Here is a 22,798-nt window from a genome sequence, read left to right on the forward strand (position 1 = left end):
GGCCGGCTGACAGAGCGACAACAGCACAAGCAAGAGTGGCCACAGACCGGTTGTAACACATACTTTGTACACTGCCTCCCTCTGAGAACAGCGCTCACTGCAGGCAGACGAACGTGCTCTCTGTGCTCGACCATAGAATCAGCTTTAGGGTGGCGTCCCCAGAAAGGAAGGCCTCTAGGTCTCGACGTAGGCTGCTGCCCTCACAATATGGATCAGTGGCAGAAAAGGGATCAATGCAATCGATCGATAGTTGACGGATGTTAGACAATCAGACTGCCAAGGATCATCAATATCAGGAAGTATTTGGGGACAGTAAGCAGGAATGTAGATAGAGAGACAAAGAAAACACAAACTATGACTCAGACTGGCTTTTTCAGTAGCCTCGTGTCTGCTACAGTAGGCGTCTCAATCTTTCTTCTATAACGTGGCAAAAACATGTGGTTGGTGACAGTAGAATATGTGGTAGAGCTCTCATACTGGATTTCATTTCACAGGTATGCATAACTGAGTGTATATTTACAAAATTCAATTCACGGTATATATAATTTTCTGCTTTTATCATTTGCCATGGAAACAGAAGCTGGGTGGTCCTTCCTAAAACAAGCAGCCAACTGAGGACCTTGCTGAGTTTTTAGTGGTGTGAAAGCAGAAAGAGTAACAAAACCTAATGAAAATAAAAGGAAATAATATTTACATTAATCTGCAGCTACACTTCCAGCTTGATGCATAGTGTACAATATGTAGCCATGAGTTCTTTGGTCTCTGCACAGACACTTTATTTTAGACGTGTCTAATTTGGCACCATATGTGGTTTTTTTTTTTTCCATCGGGGAGTAGTTTAAAGCACCACAGGTGCTCTCGCGAGAGTAAGTGTCAGCTCCATGTTTACAAGCGGTATTTATTAGGAGCAGTCTCCCCCTACTGTCAGTGCTTTACGGTCTAACCGACCGAGTGTGTCCGTAAACTGGCCGCTGCTTTAATGCGTTACTATCGACATTTTCACAGCCTCTGCTTTTCTTCGGGGTAATTATCGCTGTCCGGGCAGAGCAAGGAAAGAAAGAAAGAAGGCACCAAGTCGTCGCCTCGGCTTTTCTTCGAAGGAATAGGCGGGTAAGACCGAAAAACTGAAGCTATTATTATTCAGTGAGCCACTTGACAGCTGACACGAAGAGGCAGCGCTATATTAAAACCATAACAATGAAGCATTTCTGCGGTCTGTGTGCGTCTTTGATTTCTGACACCGAGGAAGCTGCTCTCAAACTCGAGCAATAAGTCACCAGTATTTGTGTTGCACGACTGACGTTATTCCGTTTAATCGTTGCTACATCAAAGGTGGTCATGGTTACAGGCCTTTTCTTTTTTCTTTTTTGCTCCACAGCACCGGTGAGACTGTGTGCTGTATATGCGGTTCTCCAGCACGGGTAGAGCGCCAGGCCAAACTCAGTGTTACATACTGGCAATTTAAGGCTCCCTTGTCTGTAAGCAGAACTACAGAGCTCGGGAAACATGGCAGGATATCATCCGGGCTCATATTGTGGCAGATATGTAAGAGATTTTAGTAAAATTCTACTGTAACTTTGTTTGGTTTGCAGAACCGTTTCTGTAAAGGTGCGTCTGTTCAGGTATGATGGTGTTTTTAGAACATTGCTGATACAAAATGCTTCTTTTTCTTTGCATTAAATGTACACCACTCTAACAGTACAACATTGTAACCAGTGGCAGTGTTGTTGCTTGATGATATTATTTCCCTTTTACCAAATGTATTTGACAGCATGTAGATTCGTATGTGGTCAAAGCAGTGGGTGAAACAGCAGCACTGGTCAAACACAGGCTCAGTGCGCTTCATAAAATAGTCACGACTTCTGATCTGTTGATTTGCATTTATGGGCACAGATTAATCGGTTATCTGATGAACAACTACAGAGACCACAGTTCCGGTCATACATGTGACAGATGTTTACATTTCACATATATTATTCTGTAATACACTATTAGTAAGTTTTTAAATGAATTATTATTAATACACACTAAAAATAACTTGTTTAGATTTAAGTACAGTAAATTCTCATTTAGGTTTAAGCATTCAAATACTTGGCTAAGTTTAAAAATCATACACTGCTTTAAAGTTTCTTTCGAGAGTGTTTCATGCACATCCAAAGAGTTTATACAATGTATCTGTTGCAGAAATGTTATATTCCTCCTACTAAGTCATGCTGACAGTAACAAATTCGTGTTTTTCATCAGATTTCAAGGCTGTTTCTCCCCATTCAAAACTGGTTGTGGTATGATGGCAGGGACAGATGTTGATCTTGTGACCAACAGAGGCCCAGACAGACTGTCATATTATTGCCATAGTCAGTCATGAGAAGGCGAGTTAGCCGAGTTTTGATTAGGAGGTAAAATTAGTCAAGCTAGCTGCCTGCTAGAAATTGTGTTCATATAACAAGCTGATTATTTACACCCCCTGTTATCATTTTCTCCTTACAATTTGATGCTAAATTATAAGAGGCTACATGACTTTTTCAGGATATCTGCATAATGTGATTTGCTTGGCTAACGGCCGTGCTGGAGGATTTGGATAAACATGATGTGATAGGCTGATCCTGCACTAATGCACTGAAGCTTCCACAAGTTGAATTTCTTTCAGCTTTAAGCAAAAATCTATAGATCCATAATTCAGATTGGTAACATGTGCCGGCACCACATTCAAAGTGGAAGAGAAGCGAGAGCACTAAAGCCTGAAACCAAGCCAGTCCTGCCTTAATGAATGATATCTGCAGTTAAAAACAAAGCAACCATTTTCTCCTGCCTCTCTGTATCTGCAGGTCTCTGTAGCTTGAATGTATTTCTTTTCCAAGTCATAACAGTAAAAGCTATTTTGGCAGCAGACAGCACTCAGTCCTTATACAATGTCAGTGGGGTGATTGCCAAAGTTTAATCAGCGCTGCAGGTTTTACTGAATGTGTTCATTTAATAAAACTTGCATGTGCGTGCAGTTTTATCACACAAGTTAATATCTGTAAGTGATTCTGGCTCTGCACATTTCTGGATCCAAACTCTGGCTTGGTTGCTCTGCTGCTTTGCTCCTTTGGCGAGCATAGAGGATTCAAGACGATTATTTTCACTTTAATTTGTTCCTATTATTCCAACGTGTTATTTTGCACTCAAGTTAGAAATCTTTACAGGTGAGTTTTCAGCTTGTGTCCCAGCACCTACACTGTACTCAGGCTGCACTCTTGCTTAAACCAAACTGAAGATTTCTTTATCTCTGGTACCTGTGAGAAAGATAAACACTGCTGTGAAAGACAGTTATTTAATGCAAGTGGATTTATATTTCATTTGAGTGGGTGACTTGAGTGGAGTGTCACTATCCCCGCTGTGGGGGACTTTTGGGATAGAAACAATGCTTTTGTTCGTGGAGCATCAGGCTGTGCAGCCGTGTTGCTAGTTTTCTTTTGTTTGCTCATCATTAAATTTTGAATGTATGAATTATTATAAAACTATTAATATATAATTATTAGTACGTTATTTCTAGTTGTTCCAGTTTTTGTATTCAACACAGACGATGCTTGTGCACTATGTTAAATACTAATTCTTGTCTTTTGTGTAATTTAATTTAATAAAAATAATACTTCTATGATTTTACCCCTTATTAGACTTATTATCAGAGCTTGTTTGGACTGTGTATTTTTTGCACATTGTGACTTGCTTTGTTTTCTTAAATCTCTTTGAAGTCATTTATCTGTGGAACAAAAAAGGCCTAAAGCTGTCACTTAATAAATATTCATCTGGTGAAGTATTTTGATATCATATTTATTTTTTAAGCAGAAGGGTTATATTCTCATTGTAGCATTTATCTTGAAGCTCTACTGTTTATTGTTAACATATTAAAAACCGGGTTTGCCAGTAACCTGTACAGCCTGCGTGTGTGTGCCGAGTGTGGAGACAGAAAGATGCAGTTTCCTGTGGGAGGGGACGACGCTGTGATAGATACTGTGCAGCCATTATGGGGAGCAGGGATGTCTTTTAATCATAAAAACCACAACATTAGGACATAAAGAGTCATATTTTTGTATGTAACTAGCAGGTGATTTCTGCCAGGCCTGCAGGGCTTTTTCAGAACCTTCTCTCTGTATTTTGTGGTCATGTGAACAAAATTGTGTCACGATACAGATTTTGGCGACCCTTACGTTACATGCAGGCAGTGAACGTTTAAGATGACACGGAAGAGAAACACAAATGATTAAATGGTTATGATATATGCAAAAGTATAAAGATTTGTAATATAAATCTTAATAACTGCTGTATGTGTAAAAAAAACAACTATTTGTTATCATACTGTAGCATCGGGTCAATCAGACTGCTGGGTTATTGATCTGGTCAGTTAAGTAGCAGAGGGGGTTGGCTAGGGTTGGTGTCACTACTGGTAGCATCATGTGACACATGGACCTTACAGATGTTGCACAGTCATTTCATTTTTGGATGCTTCTCTCAGTTCAGCCCTGCGACAGTGTCAGTACCAACAGCCTCATCATTGCCTCCTGCAGCTGACACACAACTTCACACACAACTGCCGCAGACAGAGAGGCCCACAGCTCCTCCCCCCGACAGCTGATGTAGTTAACATGCTTAACACTTAAACTCAGAGCTCAGTAAAACTCTCATTTCAACTGAAATATTAAACAATTATCAAAAATGTTAACCTAGCTGCCATGCATATGAACATTAGCTGTTTAGCATGAGGAATAGCCACATTAGCCATCTGTTATCATTAACATCGTGGCCAGCGAACTGCAATTAGATAACAGACGAATAATTATGGACACGTGGATTAGCAGGCGGGTTGCTGGCTGTGCAGAGCAGAGGGGAGGCTGTAGCTGAGCTGAACAGAGTGTGGAGAGCTAATCAGAGCAAATACAGAGTGAAATCTGGAGCAGGCGACAGTTGTAGGCTGAAGAGCTGCAGTTTGAGGTGGAGCAGAGTGAACTGGAGGGGGGGGCAGGTTGAGGCAACTTGAACTTTTCTGTTTTTACAATAACGTATTGATATATTTTCCGAGGTGTCACTTCTTTGCCGTTACTTCTGTTGTTGTGGGATGGGGGTCAAATTTTCCCCCTGTGCTGCTGAAAATGGTATCAACCATTGAGTGTTTTCCTGGGTATTTGCAGTAGCGGTTTTTGATACGGGTGACACGGGCGGTTGCCCGGGGCGGCATCGTGGTGCGGGGCGGCATCACGGGCATTGGCACAAAAAAAAAAATTTGCTCATACTCATGCTGCCCCGACATCAGCCAGCGCATAGTGGGATTGGCACAGGCACCGATCGGTTTTCTATCGCCCATTTGCTGGGAGTAAGGGCGCCCTCCGTTTGCGAGGTGCGCCTGCTGCTTGCGGCACTGGGAGGAGAGGGCGGGGCGGCGGGGGATTCTCTGACCGGCTGGAGTGGCATCTAATAACCAACTCGCAAAATAAAACAAAATAAAAACAAAACAACAAACACGAAAACACCAGACATTATAATACAGACTTATAATTCTATACGAGAAAAGTGAGCGCGAGAGCCCTCAGTGCTCGCTGCTGAAGTCAAAGTAAACTTTATTGTCATCTCCGCTACAGCCCAGTATATAGAGAGACGAGACGACGAGGCTCCAGTTACAGCAGTGCAAGTAAACAAACAATAAATATAAGAAGAGTAAGAAAATAAATATACACTTTAGGACTCAGGGTAAAGGATCAATAACAATTTAAATTTTATAATTTACAGTTTGATGATGTAAAGTCTCACACACAACCCGTCGAAAGGGGAGGGGGCCGGCTGCTTCCAGATAGAGCACATTTCATTTATAATGATGTAAATCCAAGCCCATTATGTATTCATGATTTGAATCCTGGGTTGTGTGAAATCTCAGAAATAAAGACAAAGTGAATCTGTGAACTAAGGTGTTGTGGTGATCCTCGAGTTGGGGAATGGGTGCTCATACTGGAGTGCAAACTTAAAACCAAGATGGACAAGAAAAGTTCAAAGCCATCAGGTGCTCAGTTTAGAAAAAAGAGAAAAGAAGAGGAGGAGAAACGAGCAAAAGATGCAGGTAAGCAGATGTGTGATTGGATAATGGCAGGTCATCCTGAAACAATCAGAGTCAGAATACTTTATTAATCCCTAAGGAAATAATGTGAATTACAGATGCTCCAAGAAGAAATGGTAAAAATAGCAACAGTAACAGACTAAACTCCAAACAATACATTATGTTACAGATTTTAATATTAATTAGTCATTGTCAATTGTTGATTTGTCCTGTTCTCATTGTGTGACGAATTATGATGGCTGCTTGGTAGCCGTCTGCATACAATGCATACTCTCTCTCTCTTCATGTGTGTGTGTGTGTGTGTCTCTGGCAAAATTCAGTATGGTTCCGACAACAGTTTTATGTTAATGTATAATCCTTGATATGTTTTGTGTGTGTGTGTGTGTGTGTGTGTGTGTGTGTGTGTGTGTGTGGGGGGGGGGGGGGCAGAGGGAGTGTTCGCCCGGGGCGCCAAACAGGCTAGGACCGCCACTGGGTATTTGTACTGAGTGTGGATTTCTGGTATTGTGACACCCCTACAGTGCCACACATGTACCACAGAACATCTAGGTCCTGTTTACAGTTGCTAAATATGCTTCGATAGAGCAAAATGAATATTATCTTTGACTAACTAGTAAAGTGTCAGATTTCATACAGCAAAGACACTTATGAGATTGTGTTTACGCGTTTAAATAGTGGTGCACTCACTATGAATAGCCACAGCCATGACTAACAGTTGCACATAGGAGCATTTCTATACATGCACTATTGTAAGTGGAAAGTCAGTGCACCTGTTTCTGTGGTGGTCGAGATGTGGGAACAACAATCATGTAAGTGTGGCTTAAATAACACCAAATGATGGACGTACACACTAGGAACAGGCATTTGATATTTACTGTTGAAATACTCATTAAAAATCAGTGCCCTGCAACTCCTCTCAGCTGACTTGGTGTAGTTGGCTCGATGCACTGGTGACATACTTGTGTCACTTTTTAAATAAAATAAGTCGAGCACAGATGTTGCACCCTGGACAGGTCGCTGGTCTGACCACACTAAGGATGAAAATGCACAATCACCACGAGCTGCATAACTAAGTGTATTGGTTGAGTAATCGCTTGTTTTCTAATTTTTATCATCTTTTCTCATTGTCCTCCATCTGTGCACTGGAGTCTCTTCAGTCTGATTATAGTTTTTTCATAAATTGATTGAATTATTCTCAGCATTCCTCAATCATATCAGGACTGATTTATTTATTGATTTTAATTGATATTAGGTTCCTCCTTCTCCAGTGTTTTATCCTGAGAGTCATGAGCCATAACTTGAACCCACCCCCAGTGAAACCAATCCTTCTGTCAACCTTATGCACAAATTCCTCGGTCTAATTTGAGAGGTGACACACGTTCTCCCCGCCCATGGCCTGGCCCCACTCTCAGTGTGTTTCTCTACCCTTCTTCACCCCACTGGAACCAGTCTTTCCACTATCACATTTTTATCTTTGTTTTTTCCGTCTCTGGTCTTCACAAATAATTTCAAGGTGAAGTAGTGCTGATGTGGTGGAGCGATATTTCAGAGAGTATAATTGCAGAATTGATATTTGATCTGTTTCAGTGTAAAATCATCCCAGCTCACTATATTGTTCAGTCCTCCTGAAATTCCACAGTGGAACAAAAGGAAGTAACTGAGCTGCGCTCAAAGCACTTTGCACTACACATCATAGTCACATGACCACGCACATATTCATTTTTTGTATCTAATATTGACACATGCACACTCACAGTGGGATGGGTGTGTAGGACAAAACTTGGGCTTCAGGATGTAGAATGGAGGAGCTAGGAATTGTACTACAGACCTTGTGATTTGTAGACAAACCAGATGTGGTTGTGGAGGTAGATGGTCCACGGTGTGTACTGTGTCGCAGTTGTTACTTGATTGGGTTAGTACTCCATCGTCCCACCACAATTCAAAGACATTAATTTGATCTTCTGATTCTAAACTGGTCATTCTGTATGTGTTACCCTGTGGTGGACTGGCAACCAGTCCAAGGTGTGCCCCATGTTTTGTCCAGTGACAGCTGCACAAACCTGAGTAGAACGAATAATTAAGAAAATGGATGAAGAAAAGAGAGCGATTCTTACAACTCCAGAGTTCTGTACCTGATATGAACGACACAAAACAGCGATTACTAGTTAAATTGTATCTGTGTTAAACTACAGGAAGTAATGAACACTGAAGCCGACATACTGGGTATAGAGCTGGAGTCAGGACATGAATTTCTATACTGCACAGCATGCTGAGATGTTTCCAGCTAATAGTTCTCTGAAAACCACAAATTTTGTGTTAATTTTAATATTGTATGCCTGTTGAACTGTTATCATCAATCATTTTCATAGATACAATTAAAGAAATGGAAACAAATGACATTCTTTTTGTAACCGTCTGCTTGTAGCGGGGTGCCTAAAATACAATTTAAACGCAGTGATGGGAATAACGGCGTTACAGGTAACGGTGTTACTAACGGCGTTACTTTTTTCAGTAACGAGTAATCTAACTAATTACTATTTCTATCGTTACAACGCCGTTACAGTTACTAACAATAAAATGCGGTCCGGTCGCGTTACAGATTTTCAACAAACAGACGGTTGAAGCTGTGTTCAGGTTACCGCATCTTATATCAGTTGCACCTAAGTAGCTGTAAGTAATCTGGACGCTACAGCTTTAAGCAGCTCTGCGTGCCGACGATCACTTTTTGGCACAACGCCTGGAGCTCAGGGGGCAAAACAATCGCAAGAGTGCTGCTGTTTGACTGAGGAAGAATAAAGTAGTCGTGGTAAGCCGATCACATGACCACTTAAAGACAAAGCAACAAGGTGATATATACCAGTTTATAAATTGTGTTGATAGGCCACGTGAAACCAGAGTCATGATAATCAATATATACGCGGCGTTTTTCCTCAATCGTTTCGTCACGTTTACTGTCTAAGGACAGCGCAGCGAGCACTCTCTGCTTATGAGCAAAAAAACAACAACAAAAACCCCCCAGCCCTTTCGTGTTGGTGGAGAAATGCACCATGTTGACCAATCAAAAATGATATGGCAACATGATATTTGTTTGTTTAGGAAGAGGGGGAAGTTTTAGGAGTGACGCGAGAGAGAGAGAGAGAGAGCGCGAGCGAGTTTTGAGACGTGAGAGATTTGTGACGTTTAGCGTGTTTGGAGTGTGTAGTTAATGTGTTGTCTTGTGTAGTTAGTGTGTAGAGTTGTGGATAGTTTTGTGTTGTGTGTCAGAACAATGAGGCGACTGCTGTCTCCAGGTAGAAACAGGAGTGACACACCTGCTGCTGTCAGACCTGCAGGTATCAGGCTGTGATGTTTCCTTTATAGTGGACAGAAATTACTTTTTTGGAGTGGCACAAATAATTTGTGTTGCATATTATTGAAGAACAGCTGATTGTTCTGTAAATAGTTTGAAATGGTTATTTAAAAAAAGGTAAAAGGTAAATGGCTGCAGGTAACTTTGTTGTTTGCAAAACTTGTGCATGTGGTTTTAAACTTTTAAACTTTGTCTGATTTTAGATCAATTGTGTTAATACAGTATGTCAAATTGAAAACATGACTGTAAATTCAGACGCGTGAGGTTGTGCTGAAAAGGAAGATACCAAACAAGGCAAATAAATAGTTTTTAAAGGTGAAATGTGGAGGAAACATCAAAAGTAGTTAAAAATGGCCAATTATACTCTGGACCCCAGAGGGTTAAACATTTTTTAAAAGTAACGCAATAGTTACTTTTTAAGTAATTAATTACTCTTAGAATCTTGTAACTCAGTTACTAACTCAGTTACTTTTTTTTGAGAAGTAACTAGTAACTATAATTAATTCGTTTTCCAAAGTAACTTGCCCAACACTGTTTAAATGTGATTTTTTGCAGTTTTCTGCTATCTTTAAACACAACATTCAGCCTCTCATGTTAGGTGATTTTTTTACACCTGAAATATTTGTAGATCTGTGAGTCGTCTGAAGGGTTTGCTAGATTGTTTGGAGGATGTTAAGAGGAACCCAGGAGTGATTTTTGACTCTAATCTAATGTTTGATAAACAGATCAATGCTGTAATCAAGTCCAGTTTCTTTCATCTTCTTGCTAAAGTGAAGCCATTTCTCTGTTTCAGAGATTTTGACAGAGCTGTTCATGCCTTCATTTCATCTCTCCTCGACTCTCTGTAATAGTCTTTATTCTGGTGTTAGCCTGTCATCAGTTAGCCAACTGTAGCTGGTCCAAAACGCTGCAGCACGGGATCTCCCATACTGGCATCCTTACACCGGCTGCCAGTTAGTTTTTGAATTAATTTTAAGATTTTATTATTTGTTTTTGAGGCGTTGCACGGGTTAGCACCCTCATACCTTTCTGATCTGTTAAATTGGTACGCTCCTGCAAGATCACTGAGGTCTGCGGACCAAAGCTGTCCCGAGGTCCAGATTACAGCACCGAGGAGACCGAGCCTTTGCTGTGACTGCTCCTTCACATCAGGACCTCCCCAACACTTTCAAACCTGTCTGCAAACCCACTTTTATTCTTTGGCTTTTAAATCAGAATCAGTTGGTACTGCTTTTATTGGTCTTATTTCTCACTCAAATCTTCTAATTTTATGATTCTTGTTTCCTAACTTTTGCCATGTCTTCCTATGTTTTTGTCTCTTTTGATTATCTTAAATGTACAGCACCTTGGTCAATGTGCTATATGAATAAATTTAACTTAACACACGCAACCTTGTGACCCTGACAGGTTTTATGTTTACTTTAGTAAAACTCACAGTATCGCATAACCCCATTAGAGCACTTCGCTGTCAGACTTGTCTTACTTGTGGCTCCTGGGTTTTAAAAAGTAAAACGGGAGGCAGAGCTTTCAGAGTCTCTTCTGCAGAAACCAGCTGCCAGTCGGGATTCGAGAGACATCCATCCTCTCTACTTTCATACTTAACACTTCCCTTTTTGCTAAAGCATATAGTTGGGTTGGATCAGGTGACCCTGAATCCTCCCTTAGCGATGCTGCAATAGGTCCAGGCTGCAGAGGACTGTGCACTGAGTGTTTCTTATTCACTCACTATGTGTTTATACACCATTCTGCATTTATTCATTAGTTATTATTAATCTCTTTCTGTCTTCCACGCTGCGTCTTTTGTTCTGTCTTCCTCCCTTCACCCCAGACCGGTCACGGCAGATGGCCGCCCCTCCCCGAGTCTGGTTTTCTCAGAGCTTTTCTTCCTCCTCACTAAGTTCTTGCTCAGAGGGGATCGACTGATTGTTGGGGTTCTCTCTGCATTATTATTGGGCCTTTACCTTGCAGTATAAAGTGCCCTGAGGTGACTGTTGTTGTGATTTTGGTGTTTTATGTATAAAATTGAAATGAATAATTGTGCTTCAGTGGCTGGACACAGTTGACACACACCAGTCAGGCTGGAGACAGAAACTTAGACTGTAAGGAATAGAGGATAACTGTCACACAGGAGGAGTAGTGGGGCGATACTTAAGTGCACAAATACTATTTCTGAGCACTCTTCCTCAGTATAAAGAATGTATTTTTGCATTGTCACCTTTCACTTGTCACCTGCAGTAAAAGGTGCAGGACTGCATCAGTTACACAGAAACCATCAAAAAATGAGGCCTGGGCTCAAAATGCTACCATTGTATCACTGTTAGCACTTTAAATGAAAGCATTTGTTGAAACTGTTACAGTACATGATGTGTTGACACAATTATATAATAATTAAACATTAATATGACAAACTAGCTAAATGTCAAGCTCTAGGTTAGCTCAAGTCATTTGGCACCAGGTGAACTGACCTGGGTGAGCGGTAGAGTACAACCAGGGCGGGTTGCCAGGTTTCCATTTTTGCAATATGAAGCAAAATAAAAAGTCTTTGAGTTTATTAAACTTAATGTTCTCTGACCTTTAGAAACCCAAATCCTCTTTCCATTCTAATTCCACAATTTCCTGTATGTTATTTTCACAAATGGTTAAAGTTTCTAGCTGTGAGGACGTGCATTTCTAGTATAAACCCAGAGCCCCATTAATCCATGAGACGGTGTGGCATTTACTAGGGTTTTACTTTGATGCCTTTTTATAGTGGCCGTGTGACCAAACACCTGTCTCAGCCTTTGTGGCTTAGCTATGAGGGTCTTCAAATGTCTGTGTGGAGATAGAAAATAACTTTCCCTCCATCACAGTGGAAACTTGGTGTGACTGAGCTGGAAAGACACGAGGAACACGTGTAAGTTTGAAAACACAGACCCTAGCCGTGATCCTGCAGGAGGACTTACTGTCCTACAGCAGCAAAAATAAAAATATTTTTTAAGGACAGAGTAGAAGAAACTATGACTTCTCCTCTCGTATCAGTGGAAAAAAGCACCTCAATAGCCAATCACAAGATTATATGGGAACATGTGGCATTTGGTGGCTCTGGAAAAAAAGGGGCCGTTGTGGGAGTGGCTTCAAAATCAATAACGGTGATTTTAATAGTGAGTCTTTAGATTATTGTGTTTAGAGTGCATAGTTATTGTGTCATGTAGTCATTGTTTGCTAAATTTGTATTTAAATGCTTGAAATTTCCAATTTATATTTGCATTTCAAATGATGAAACTGATTGGTTAAATGTATCTTTGGGTTTCACAGCAAATAATCTCTTCAGTTTTTCCTGTGATTTATTAATACAGCATATAACAATAAATTTTAACATCTTTTAAACACTTGTAGTTTTCCAATTATCATACAGAACATTCGTATTATTTTACAGATAGCCACAAAACAACAATCCCCACAAATCATAAAGACAGATAACACCAAGACAAGAAGAGAGAAAAAAGAAAACAGGGGTGCACCACTCAGTTTTTACAGGCCTGTTCTAGGACAGACAAAAACATTCAAGGTTCCCGTTCCAGACCAGGTGGATTGTTGACGTATGTTAACAGAGGCTCCCATGTTGTGTGGAATTTGCTGATGGATCCGTTGAGAGTACATCTGATTTTTTCAGCTTGACATGTTGCATAACATCCCTTATCCAGTGGTGATGTGATGGAGCAGTAGTAGACTTCCTTTTAAATAAAATCAGTCGTCTTGCTAATAATGACAAAAAGGCAATGACCTTCTGTAAACGGGCAGGGGGAACAGAAGTCGCTATACCAGAGAAACAACCAAAAATTGCCACCAAGGGGGAAGGCGAGATGTTATAGGCACAGGCTTTAGAGATGACTTCAAAACATGATGACCAGAAAGAAGCAATTTTCAGACAGGACCAAAACATATGAAGGGACGTAGCTGGAGTCTGTTTACGTCTATCACACGATGGGTCTATGTTTGGAAATATTGTTGCTAGTTTAGCTTTTGAGAAATGTAACCTGTGTAACACTTTGAATTGTATTTAGGAGTGTCTTGAACATACAAGACGAGTGGACCCTGGAATGTTTAGATCTTTCCAGAGATCTAACCAGTCTGGTGATGGTTTACATCATTGAAAATAAATAATTGATTCTTGGCAAGACCATCTGCTACTGGTTTGATGAAAGCTGCGAACAGTGAAGGGGAGAGCGGGCATCCCTGCCTGGTGCCCTCTGGAGACTGAAGCTGGAGGATGTTTGGTCATTTGTTCTGACACAAGCTGTTGGGGAATTATTTAATATTTTTAACCAGTTTATCAAAGAGTTTCCGAAACCAAGTTTGTGTAAAGTTGCAAATAAAAATTTCCAGTTAACTCTGTCAAATGTTTTTTCTGCATTTAGAGACAATATTGTGGTTTTTACTGGATGAGTAGTCTATTAAATTAATCTACGTGTATTTGTTGATGAGTGCCTGCCTTTAATGAAACCAGTTGGTCAGGATGAATTAAGAAGGGGGTTATCTTCTCTAATCTCTCTGAGAGAGCTTTGCAGATTATTTTATGGTCAACATTCGTGGGAAACACAGGGTGTTTGCTGGTTTTAGCAGGAGACTAATGTTGGCAGAATTCATATTTGATGGTAGTCTGCTGTTTTCCTTGATTTCCTGCAACGGTCTGTGGAGTACTGGTGCCACAATTGTCCAGAATTCTTTGTAGAATTATGTTGGAAATCCATCTGGACCTTAGTATTGGGCAGACTTCCTGGAGTTCGCAGGTCATGAACTCACGATTGCACTGGACATGCTCTGGAGTGAGGCTTGCTCTTATCTTTGAGATGATGTTCCCAGTTCCTGATAACAGTGCTAAAGATTCTCTCTGTCATGACTTGAGCAATTTGAGGTGCATGAGCCTCCTTTCAGGATAGACTCACTTATATGCCTGTGCTTAACCCAGCTATTAAGTGGCTGTACCTCAGGTGGTAGAGCAGGCCACCGACTACCCGAAAGGTTGGTGTTTCAATCCAGTCTGCATGCCAAATATCCTGGGAGATGATAGTAACCTCATGTTGCTCTCTGACACACCCATTGGAGTGTGAATGTTTAACTTTATTATGACACTCCTTGCAGGTCCAATATGTTTTATTAAGTATACAAATAAACTTATCATTATTAAATATTTTATTTTGTTCCATTTAGCACCTTGAGTAAACCTTTGTTGTGATTTAGTGCTATATAAATAAAAACTTGTTAAAAAGAAAAATCCAAAATAAGTTCATATGGTTGAAATCTCTGGATTCTGCCAGACCTGTAGTGCTTTTTCAAAATTTTCATTCAACGTTTACTGGTAATCCAGATTTTGGTGACCATTAAGTCACGTACAAGTGACACATGTTGAATGTGACACATGAAAATGAAGTTTTGTTCCAACATCGCCTTATATTCACATATACGCTGAGATCATATAGTGAGAGGTGGTGGAATAGTTTGTAATAAAACAGCTGTTTCTAAGGCTACGTCCACACGTACACGGGTATTTTTGAAAACACAGATTTTTATATGTTTGAGCTTTTCGTCCACACGTAAACGGCGTTTTTAAAACTCTGCCAGGGTGGAGATTTTTGAAAACCCAGTTTTTGCGTTTACGTGTGGACGAGGAAAACGGAGATTTAGTCACGCGATGTCAAAGGCGTGCGCCGTTTTTGACCTCACGCTGTGCTCACGTTATTGTTTACATGAGATTAATTTCTACAATGGTGGACGGAGACAAAATACTGTTGCTGTTAATCTGTCTGCAGTTTTTAAACACTGACATACACACAGAGTTACTGTCCCTCCATTTAGAAAGGCAAAGGCGGACGTGGCTTCTACATTCAACACAGACGCTCTCACAACCCAAATCCCAATGTCGATTTTGAATAAATGTAATTTGTAAAAAATTAATTGTATGTATGCTGTATGCATTTTGTTCATTATTAAGTTGTGAGTCTACACAACAGCCAAGCTTCTGTCTTTAGTTATTAACATTTGAAATGCACGTGTGGACGGGATTTAAAAAACAAACAAAAACGGAAAATCGCAGTTTTCAAAACTACCCGTGTACGTGTGGACGTAGCCTAAATATTGTATTTTATTGCATTCTTATTATGATTCTGTTGTGTGTCAGTTGTATCCGGGGAGGTGAAAGAGTTCCCCCTCATGTCAAACACGAGTCACTCCTCACTTAGCTGACACCTGATTTGAATGACTGTATCTTGTTTTTCACATACTAATGTGGACTACTCTTTATTGAAATAAACTGTGTCTGTTAGTCGACCTATTAGCACAGAAACCCACCAAACCCAACCAGCATCATTACAGTTACAGGTCTTCTTATCCTAGAGCTGTGAAATATTTTAATGTTTGCTACCAACTAAGTGTAATTACATTCAGTCCTTCACCAAAAACATGATATACTCTTCTTAGTAAATTGATATTCACCACCTAGACATATTTATCCTGCAAATGTTAGTCTCTATTAAACATAAGCAGATTTGAATTATTAGCTTTTTAATCTGCAGTAACAGAACAAAAAGCTGTTTATGCTGGTGAAGCTCGGACTCTGTCAGACTGCTGTTGTCTCGGTGTTGTGTTGAATATTTAATAAGTCTTTTCTCAGAAGCCGCAGCAGGACACATCGACGCTGGCCATGCTGCACACTGATAAACTACACCAGGACGTGCACACGCACTGAGAAAGTCTCACATAGATTAACTAGTTGCTAAAGATAGAGCATTCAATCCACCCTTGAGATGATTATTTATTTTATTGCATATGATTCTATTGGCTGTTCGGGGTTGTCTGTCTGTCCTATCCAATCTTAAATCCACACTGGTGAAACTTTCATACTTCTGTCTTTTCTCGTCTCATTCCTCCCTCCCTGATTCTGCCTGTTCTCCGTCCTCTCCTGTACTGTAATCACATTACTCTCTCTCTGTCTTCTCTGTAGATCTGAGCGGACACAGAGCATACCCTGCCATCCTTGTCTGATGAAAGAGTCACGACATCTGCTTCAGATACACAGACCATATTCGCATACAAAGATGCAGCCCACTGTGGTTCTTCTCTTCTCCTCGATCTTCCTCCTGGCTTTCATCATCCCATTCTGCCTCTCCCAGAACGAGGGAGACCTGGTTGTTCAGACACGTACCGGTCGAGTTCGAGGCATCCGCCAGCTGGTGCCGGATCAGAGCTACATAACTGCTTTTCTGGGCATCCCCTTTGCTGAGCCCCCACTGGGGAACCGCCGTTTCCGTCCTCCGGAGCCCAAACGTCCGTGGACTGGAGTGATCGAGGCCAAGGAATACCCCAACGCGTGCTATCAGTATGTGGACACAGCATTCCCAGGCTTCCAGGGCAGTGAGATGTGGAATCCTAACAGAGACATGAATGAGGACTGCCTCTACCTCAATGTCTGGGTGCCCTCCTCGCCCAGACCTCACAACCTCACTGTCATGGTGTGGATCTATGGTGGAGGTACTTAAGAATTCACAAACCACACTGGGAATATCACTCCAATTGTCATTGGAGCACTGGGTTAGCCGTTCCTGATATATTACATTAGAAAATTCATCGTCTGTCAGATTATTTTTTATGTAGAAGGATTGAGGATATTACGCTGGGAATTCTGATCATTAAACTTCTTGAATAACAGTGATGAATTGTTGTAGTACGCGCTAATGTTGTAGGTTAATGCTGTGTTGTGATATTCCACGTTTCCAGGCTTCTACAGTGGATCTTCTTCTCTGGATGTGTATGATGGTCGTTACCTAGCTCACAGCGAGACAGTCATTGTGGTTTCGATGAACTACCGGATCGGTGCTTTCGGCTTCCTGGCTCTGCATGGCTCCTCCGAGGCTCCTGGCAATGTCGGCCTCCTTGACCAGAGGATGGCGCTGCAGTGGGTACAAGACAACATCCATTTCTTCGGGGGAAACCCTAAACAGGTGTGTTTCTCATTGCTTTATGTGTCTAGCCTCTTTTATGCTAGAATTATTATGAGCCTGTTTTGATTTAGTTTTCTATTTGTTCTCTCTGTGAAACAGGTTACGATCTTTGGCGAGAGTGCTGGTGGAGCTTCAGTAGGATTCCACCTGTTGTCTCCAGACAGCCGACCCACTTTCACTAGAGCCATCCTCCAGAGTGGGGTCCCCAACTGCCCCTGGGCCTCAGTGAGTCCCGCTGAAGCCCGCAGACGTGCCACACAGCTAGCAAAGTTCGTCGGTTGCAACGGAGGCAATGACACCGAGATAATAGACTGTCTGCGCAGTAAAAGTCCACAGCAACTTATCGATCATGAGTGGCAGGTAATTTACACAAATTCTGCTTGACTCATCGTGTTGTTTGCAACGTGGACGAGAGACTTATTTTCAGTTTGATGTTTTTTAATTTCAAACCACTGGCTCTTTGATGCAATGACACGGTTTATTACCTGTGGTTCCTACTAAGTGCACAATATGTTGTTAAGGATCAAAATCAGACCGGACTCAAACGTAAGACTCTCTCAAACAGTTCAGGAGAGTGCTCCCAAGAACACAAAACAGCTCACTGCTCTCCAGCACGGGCTTCTCCAACCAAAGGGATGTAGTTAGCAAGTTTTTCTCATTCAAAGCCAAGTTGCACAAACACGGATATAAGGAGCCGTGTTTCAGTAACTGAAGACCGAAATGGGAGGTCAGACTAACGAGGACAGAGGGACCATGCCAGTATGTACCTGTATCAGTCAGGGCTGCAACTAAAGATTATGTTGGTAGTTGAACAATCTGCCAATTTTCCTTCCATTGGTCGGTTAGCCAGCAAGTATTTCAACAACTCTCACAGTGCTGTGGGCAAACCTGTTCTAGTCTTCAGTCCTCACCTGCTCAAATCTGCCCACTCTGCTGTCTCGTTCCACAGAAAATTAAAATAATGAAACACATGAATTTGAAAATAATCAAATGTATTTTTAAAAGGACTCAATAGGACTGTCAGAATAAAAATCATATAAATAAAAATATTAGTTGTACAAATTAAAGTGCTATTAGTATTTAAATACAAAATAATGTGCAAATAGGAAACTAATTTTCTTTCTAGTCCAAAATAACAAGTTAACCCTATAATGCTATAAGTTTCTGAGACCTCTGTCTCATCAACATGATCAATACTTCCCATAATTTCAAAATGTTATGGACAAAACTCTTTTTTGTCTAAAATTAACATTGTTGCCAAAAATGCCCAATGTATCAAATGCGATACAAAAACGGGGAGATTTTTTTAAATCTCCCCGTCGCCAAATCTTTATAATCGACGTCATGTTGACGAATCGTTGCAGCCCCAGTACCAGTATGTAAAAGTCACACAAAAGGAGTAGCTTGGTTCTGGAGTAGGAAGTAGCACTTCTTGGTGTTCAATGTTGCATTATTTCACAGTCCCATGTGGGTTTGTCATCCATGCAGGTTCTGCCATGGTCCGCTCTGTTCCGATTTTCATTTGTGCCTGTTGTGGATGGTGAGTTTCTGCCCGACACTCCTGAAGCCATGCTCAACTCAGGGAACTTTAAAGACACGCAGATTCTCCTCGGCGTTAATCAGAATGAAGGCTCCTACTTCCTGCTGTATGGAGCACCAGGCTTCAGCAAGGACAACGACAGTCTGATCTCCAGAGAGGACTTCCTGGAAAGTAAGTTCTCCAAAATCATGTTTATTTTTTGTATGGATATATGTAACTGAGCAGAGAGAATTGTATAAATCCATCCAAAACATTCAAGTTAATTCTACTTCAGGTTATTACGGCACAGTTTTACTTCTATCTTGTTAAAAACTTCAGTGTCACTCTTCCAGGTGTTAGGTTGAGCGTACCTCATGCTAATGATATCGGCCTGGAAGCAGTGGTGCTGCAGTACACCGACTGGATGGATGAGAATAATGAGATAAAAAACCGTGATGCCATGGATGACATTGTCGGTGACCACAACGTCATCTGCCCGCTGGCCCACTTCGCTCGCTCCTATGCACAACACAATGCCCTCAAGGCTAACGTGGGTGGCATCAACTTTGGTGGGGTGAACAGTGGAAACTCACAAGGTAGGATACCCGAGTACCAGTGTGGTCTGACAGATCTAGAAGTATATATATCCCATACCCAGACACGCTACTGTTTGAATGACCTGCTTTCTGTTGATAGAACAATTTGGTACGATACTTAAATTAAATTGTGCGTTAAATTTCATGTTTTCACTTTTTAATGCAGATGATAGCTATTTAAAATATGCTATAGTGTGCTGGACAACTTTACAACTATTTAATCTGCATTTGTCATGTAAGCGAAACTGTTGATACTCTGATGATAGATCAGTAAAATATTCTAGTTGGAAAAATGATTTAATTTTTAACTGTCCTTGTAAAAGATAAAAACATATCTGTAGTTTAAGAGTAAAAATGAAATAATAATGATGATTAATTATTTATAATTGTAATTTTCATGCATTTTCTTCCACCATTTATTTCTTAAGGAGGGATGTATCTTTACCTTTTCGATCACCGGGCATCCAATCTGGCCTGGCCAGAATGGATGGGGGTGATCCATGGCTATGAGATTGAATTTGTTTTCGGGCTGCCACTGGTGAAGAGACTCAACTACACCCGAGATGAGGAGAAGCTAAGCCGACGTATGATGAAATATTGGGCCAACTTTGCTCGGACTGGGTGAGGCCACAAAAAAAAACTACCTATGGAATTAGGGTCTATGTCCATGTCCAGTCTTTTTTATGCAAATGCACCTCAGCAGCCATGTTTTTCAGTCAAAATAAATAATGCAGGAAAAGCTGTATGAGTAAGCAGCCCTTTAATTCCTGTGAGACTGCAGGTTAATGAGTCTTGACATGAATTTGGAGGCACAGAGCGCTTCTCCTGACAGTTAAACCTCATGCTACTTGGCTTAAAGGAAAGGCTTTAATAAGTAAATGTTAATGCTGTGAGGTACACAGTGGGGGAAATTAAATTATTTGATCTCCTTTTGAAATTGTATCCAGTTACAAAGAATTGAAAAAGCTACAATTTGTTTTAATAGTAGCATAAACTGTCAGCAAAAACAAAACATTCTGTAACAGTTACAAATTCATGTGCATTTTAGTGAGTGATCAGTATTTAATCAGCTTGGAAGACAATTCAGTACTTGGTGGAATGACTGCAGCAAGAAACACTGTCAGACATTTCTTGTATTCAATTCAATTCAGTTTTATTTATACAGCGCCAAATCACAACAACAGTCGCCTCAAGGCGCTTTATATTGTAAGGTAGACCCTACAATAATACATAAAAAAACCCAACAATCAACTGTAATTATCTAACAACTATTCTGTGTGGTGCTGTCCATTTTCATTTAGTGATCCTTAGTGAGCACGTACATGTTTGAGCTTGAAACAACTCAGATATGATTATCTGAGTTGTTTCTCATTGAGCAAAATGGCTTTGTTCTGCGCCATGCTGCAAGAATGGAACATGAAGTAGTGATGTACTACGAGTACCGACATCGACTGCAAGAAGAATTGTTGTGAATCTAACAGTTAGTTTGGAGATCATTTTACTGCTTTTTCATTTGATTTAGTTGTAATTGTAATATCCTTTCTTGTTCTGTCTGTATCAGAAATCCCAATGACGTGCAGGGAGATAGAGGGAAACGCTGGCCTGTGTTTACCGTCAGCGAGCAAAAGCACGTTGGCCTCAACACCGAATCACTCAAGATTCACAAAGGTTTGCGAAACCAGATGTGCGCATTCTGGAATCGCTTCCTGCCACGCCTTCTCAATATTACTGGTAAATACTATTAAATATTACTTCATCTCTACACTTGAAATCTGTATTGAATGCAGGTCTTCACTTATGTTCCACTTAAAATTATGACACTTCTCACTGGATGCATGATACAAGAATTATTTTAAACTAAAGTGGAGCTTTCCCACATAGCAGGCAGGTCTGGCCCGGATCTAGTGTCAAGCCAGCACTGCTGGCTGACTTCTGGCTTGGTAAGTTGTATGTCATCCAGATATGGGCCAGGCCTGGCATAGATGGCACTGTTTATGTGATGGCATGCCACGTTTGGCCCGATTGTGATTTGGTTTATGTGGCCCAGGCTCATAGAAAACAGAAAACAGGTCTGGCCCGGATCCGGCATCAAGCTGGGACTTCTGACTGACTGGTGTCATGGCAGGGTGTATGTCAACAGATGTGGGCCAGGTCTGGCAATGATGCACTATTCATGTTCCTATTTTCCTATTTTAGTTAGAGGATCCAGATGCCATGTTGCAATACTATACTGCTATAGTAGCCAACGTTTCAAATGCAGGTTTGACAGGTTTGTTAGTTTACACTTTATCCAAAACCTAGTGATGGTTTACTCATGGTTACTACTTGGTGGCTGTAGCTCAGGAGTCAAGAGTGTGAATGTGAATGAATGTAGTTAGGAAGCGCTCGGTTCAGAGAAAGTGTGTGATTGGGTGAATGTGGCATGTTGTATAGAGAACTTTGAGTAATCTGGGAGAGTAAAAAAGCGCTATATTTCGTTTCATCATGTTACTTTTGCACTATTATGTTCCGGCACATGTTGTTATTACATGTCTTGATTAAGGTACACATTAGGCTGACATCTGGGGCCAGAGCTGAAACTGTTCTGGGCCAGCACAGGACCAGTGTGTCTGCAACTGGCCTTGTGCTGGCCCATGTGTGGGCCACCTCTGGCAAACCAGATCCCGGCCACCAAAGGGCCGTCATTCTTTGCAGTATGTGGGTCATGTGTAAGTTGTGTGCAGCCATGGGCCAGTTGCAGACACACTGGTGGTCAGCCTAATGTGTACCTGTATCATTCTTTGCAGTATGTGGGCGAGATCCGGGAAATACCAGTTTTGCTATGTGGGATGTAGCAGCTTGTGTCAGTTCGTTGTTTTGTTTTTCTTAAATAAATGCAGCTCCTCCTGATTGGTATCAGATGGTTGACTCCGCCCGTGGAAACTGTTTGTGGTGTTGATTTCAGACCATGAAATTATTTCATCATATCTTTATATGTAACCCCAATTTTTGAAAATTTGGGACATTGTGTAAAATGTAAATTTAAGAGAAGAATGGAGCGACATGAAAATATCTTAACCCCTAGTCATTCACAATAGAAAACATAAACTCTATCAAACTGAAGAGAAGACAATAAAGCAGTTTTCAAATTCATGATAGCAACACATCATAACAAAGTGGGAGACGACCACATTTACCATTGTGTAGCATCAACTATTGGGGTGGCTGTGGCTGAGAAGGTAGTAAAGTTGGTGGTTTAAAGCACTTTGACGGCTCAAGTAGAGTAAAAAGTGC

General features: G+C 41.0%; 1 protein-coding gene across 2 annotated transcripts in view; it reads left to right on the forward strand.

The window, feature by feature from the left end:
- The first annotated feature begins 893 nt into the window (after nucleotides 1-893).
- Nucleotides 894-22,798, forward strand: part of ache (acetylcholinesterase (Yt blood group)) — a 28,835-nt gene continuing 6,930 nt past the window's right edge. The window contains exons 1-9 of one of the 2 annotated variants that reach the window (XM_084924675.1): nucleotides 894-1,110; nucleotides 1,379-1,545; nucleotides 16,414-16,940; nucleotides 17,187-17,410; nucleotides 17,510-17,770; nucleotides 18,899-19,121; nucleotides 19,283-19,525; nucleotides 19,954-20,146; nucleotides 21,087-21,256. In XM_084924675.1, the coding sequence (XP_084780801.1) occupies nucleotides 16,454-16,940; nucleotides 17,187-17,410; nucleotides 17,510-17,770; nucleotides 18,899-19,121; nucleotides 19,283-19,525; nucleotides 19,954-20,146; nucleotides 21,087-21,256 (1,801 nt within the window). In that variant the 5' untranslated portion in view covers nucleotides 894-1,110; nucleotides 1,379-1,545; nucleotides 16,414-16,453. The remainder of the gene's footprint in view (nucleotides 1,111-1,378; nucleotides 1,546-16,413; nucleotides 16,941-17,186; nucleotides 17,411-17,509; nucleotides 17,771-18,898; nucleotides 19,122-19,282; nucleotides 19,526-19,953; nucleotides 20,147-21,086; nucleotides 21,257-22,798) is intronic. The other variant, XM_084924674.1, reaches the window with a different exon arrangement.

The sequence above is a fragment of the Perissodus microlepis genome, chromosome 3 (genome assembly GCF_051167445.1).
Source record: "Perissodus microlepis isolate ML-2025 ecotype Zambia chromosome 3, ASM5116744v1, whole genome shotgun sequence".
NCBI lineage: Eukaryota > Metazoa > Chordata > Actinopteri > Cichliformes > Cichlidae > Perissodus > Perissodus microlepis.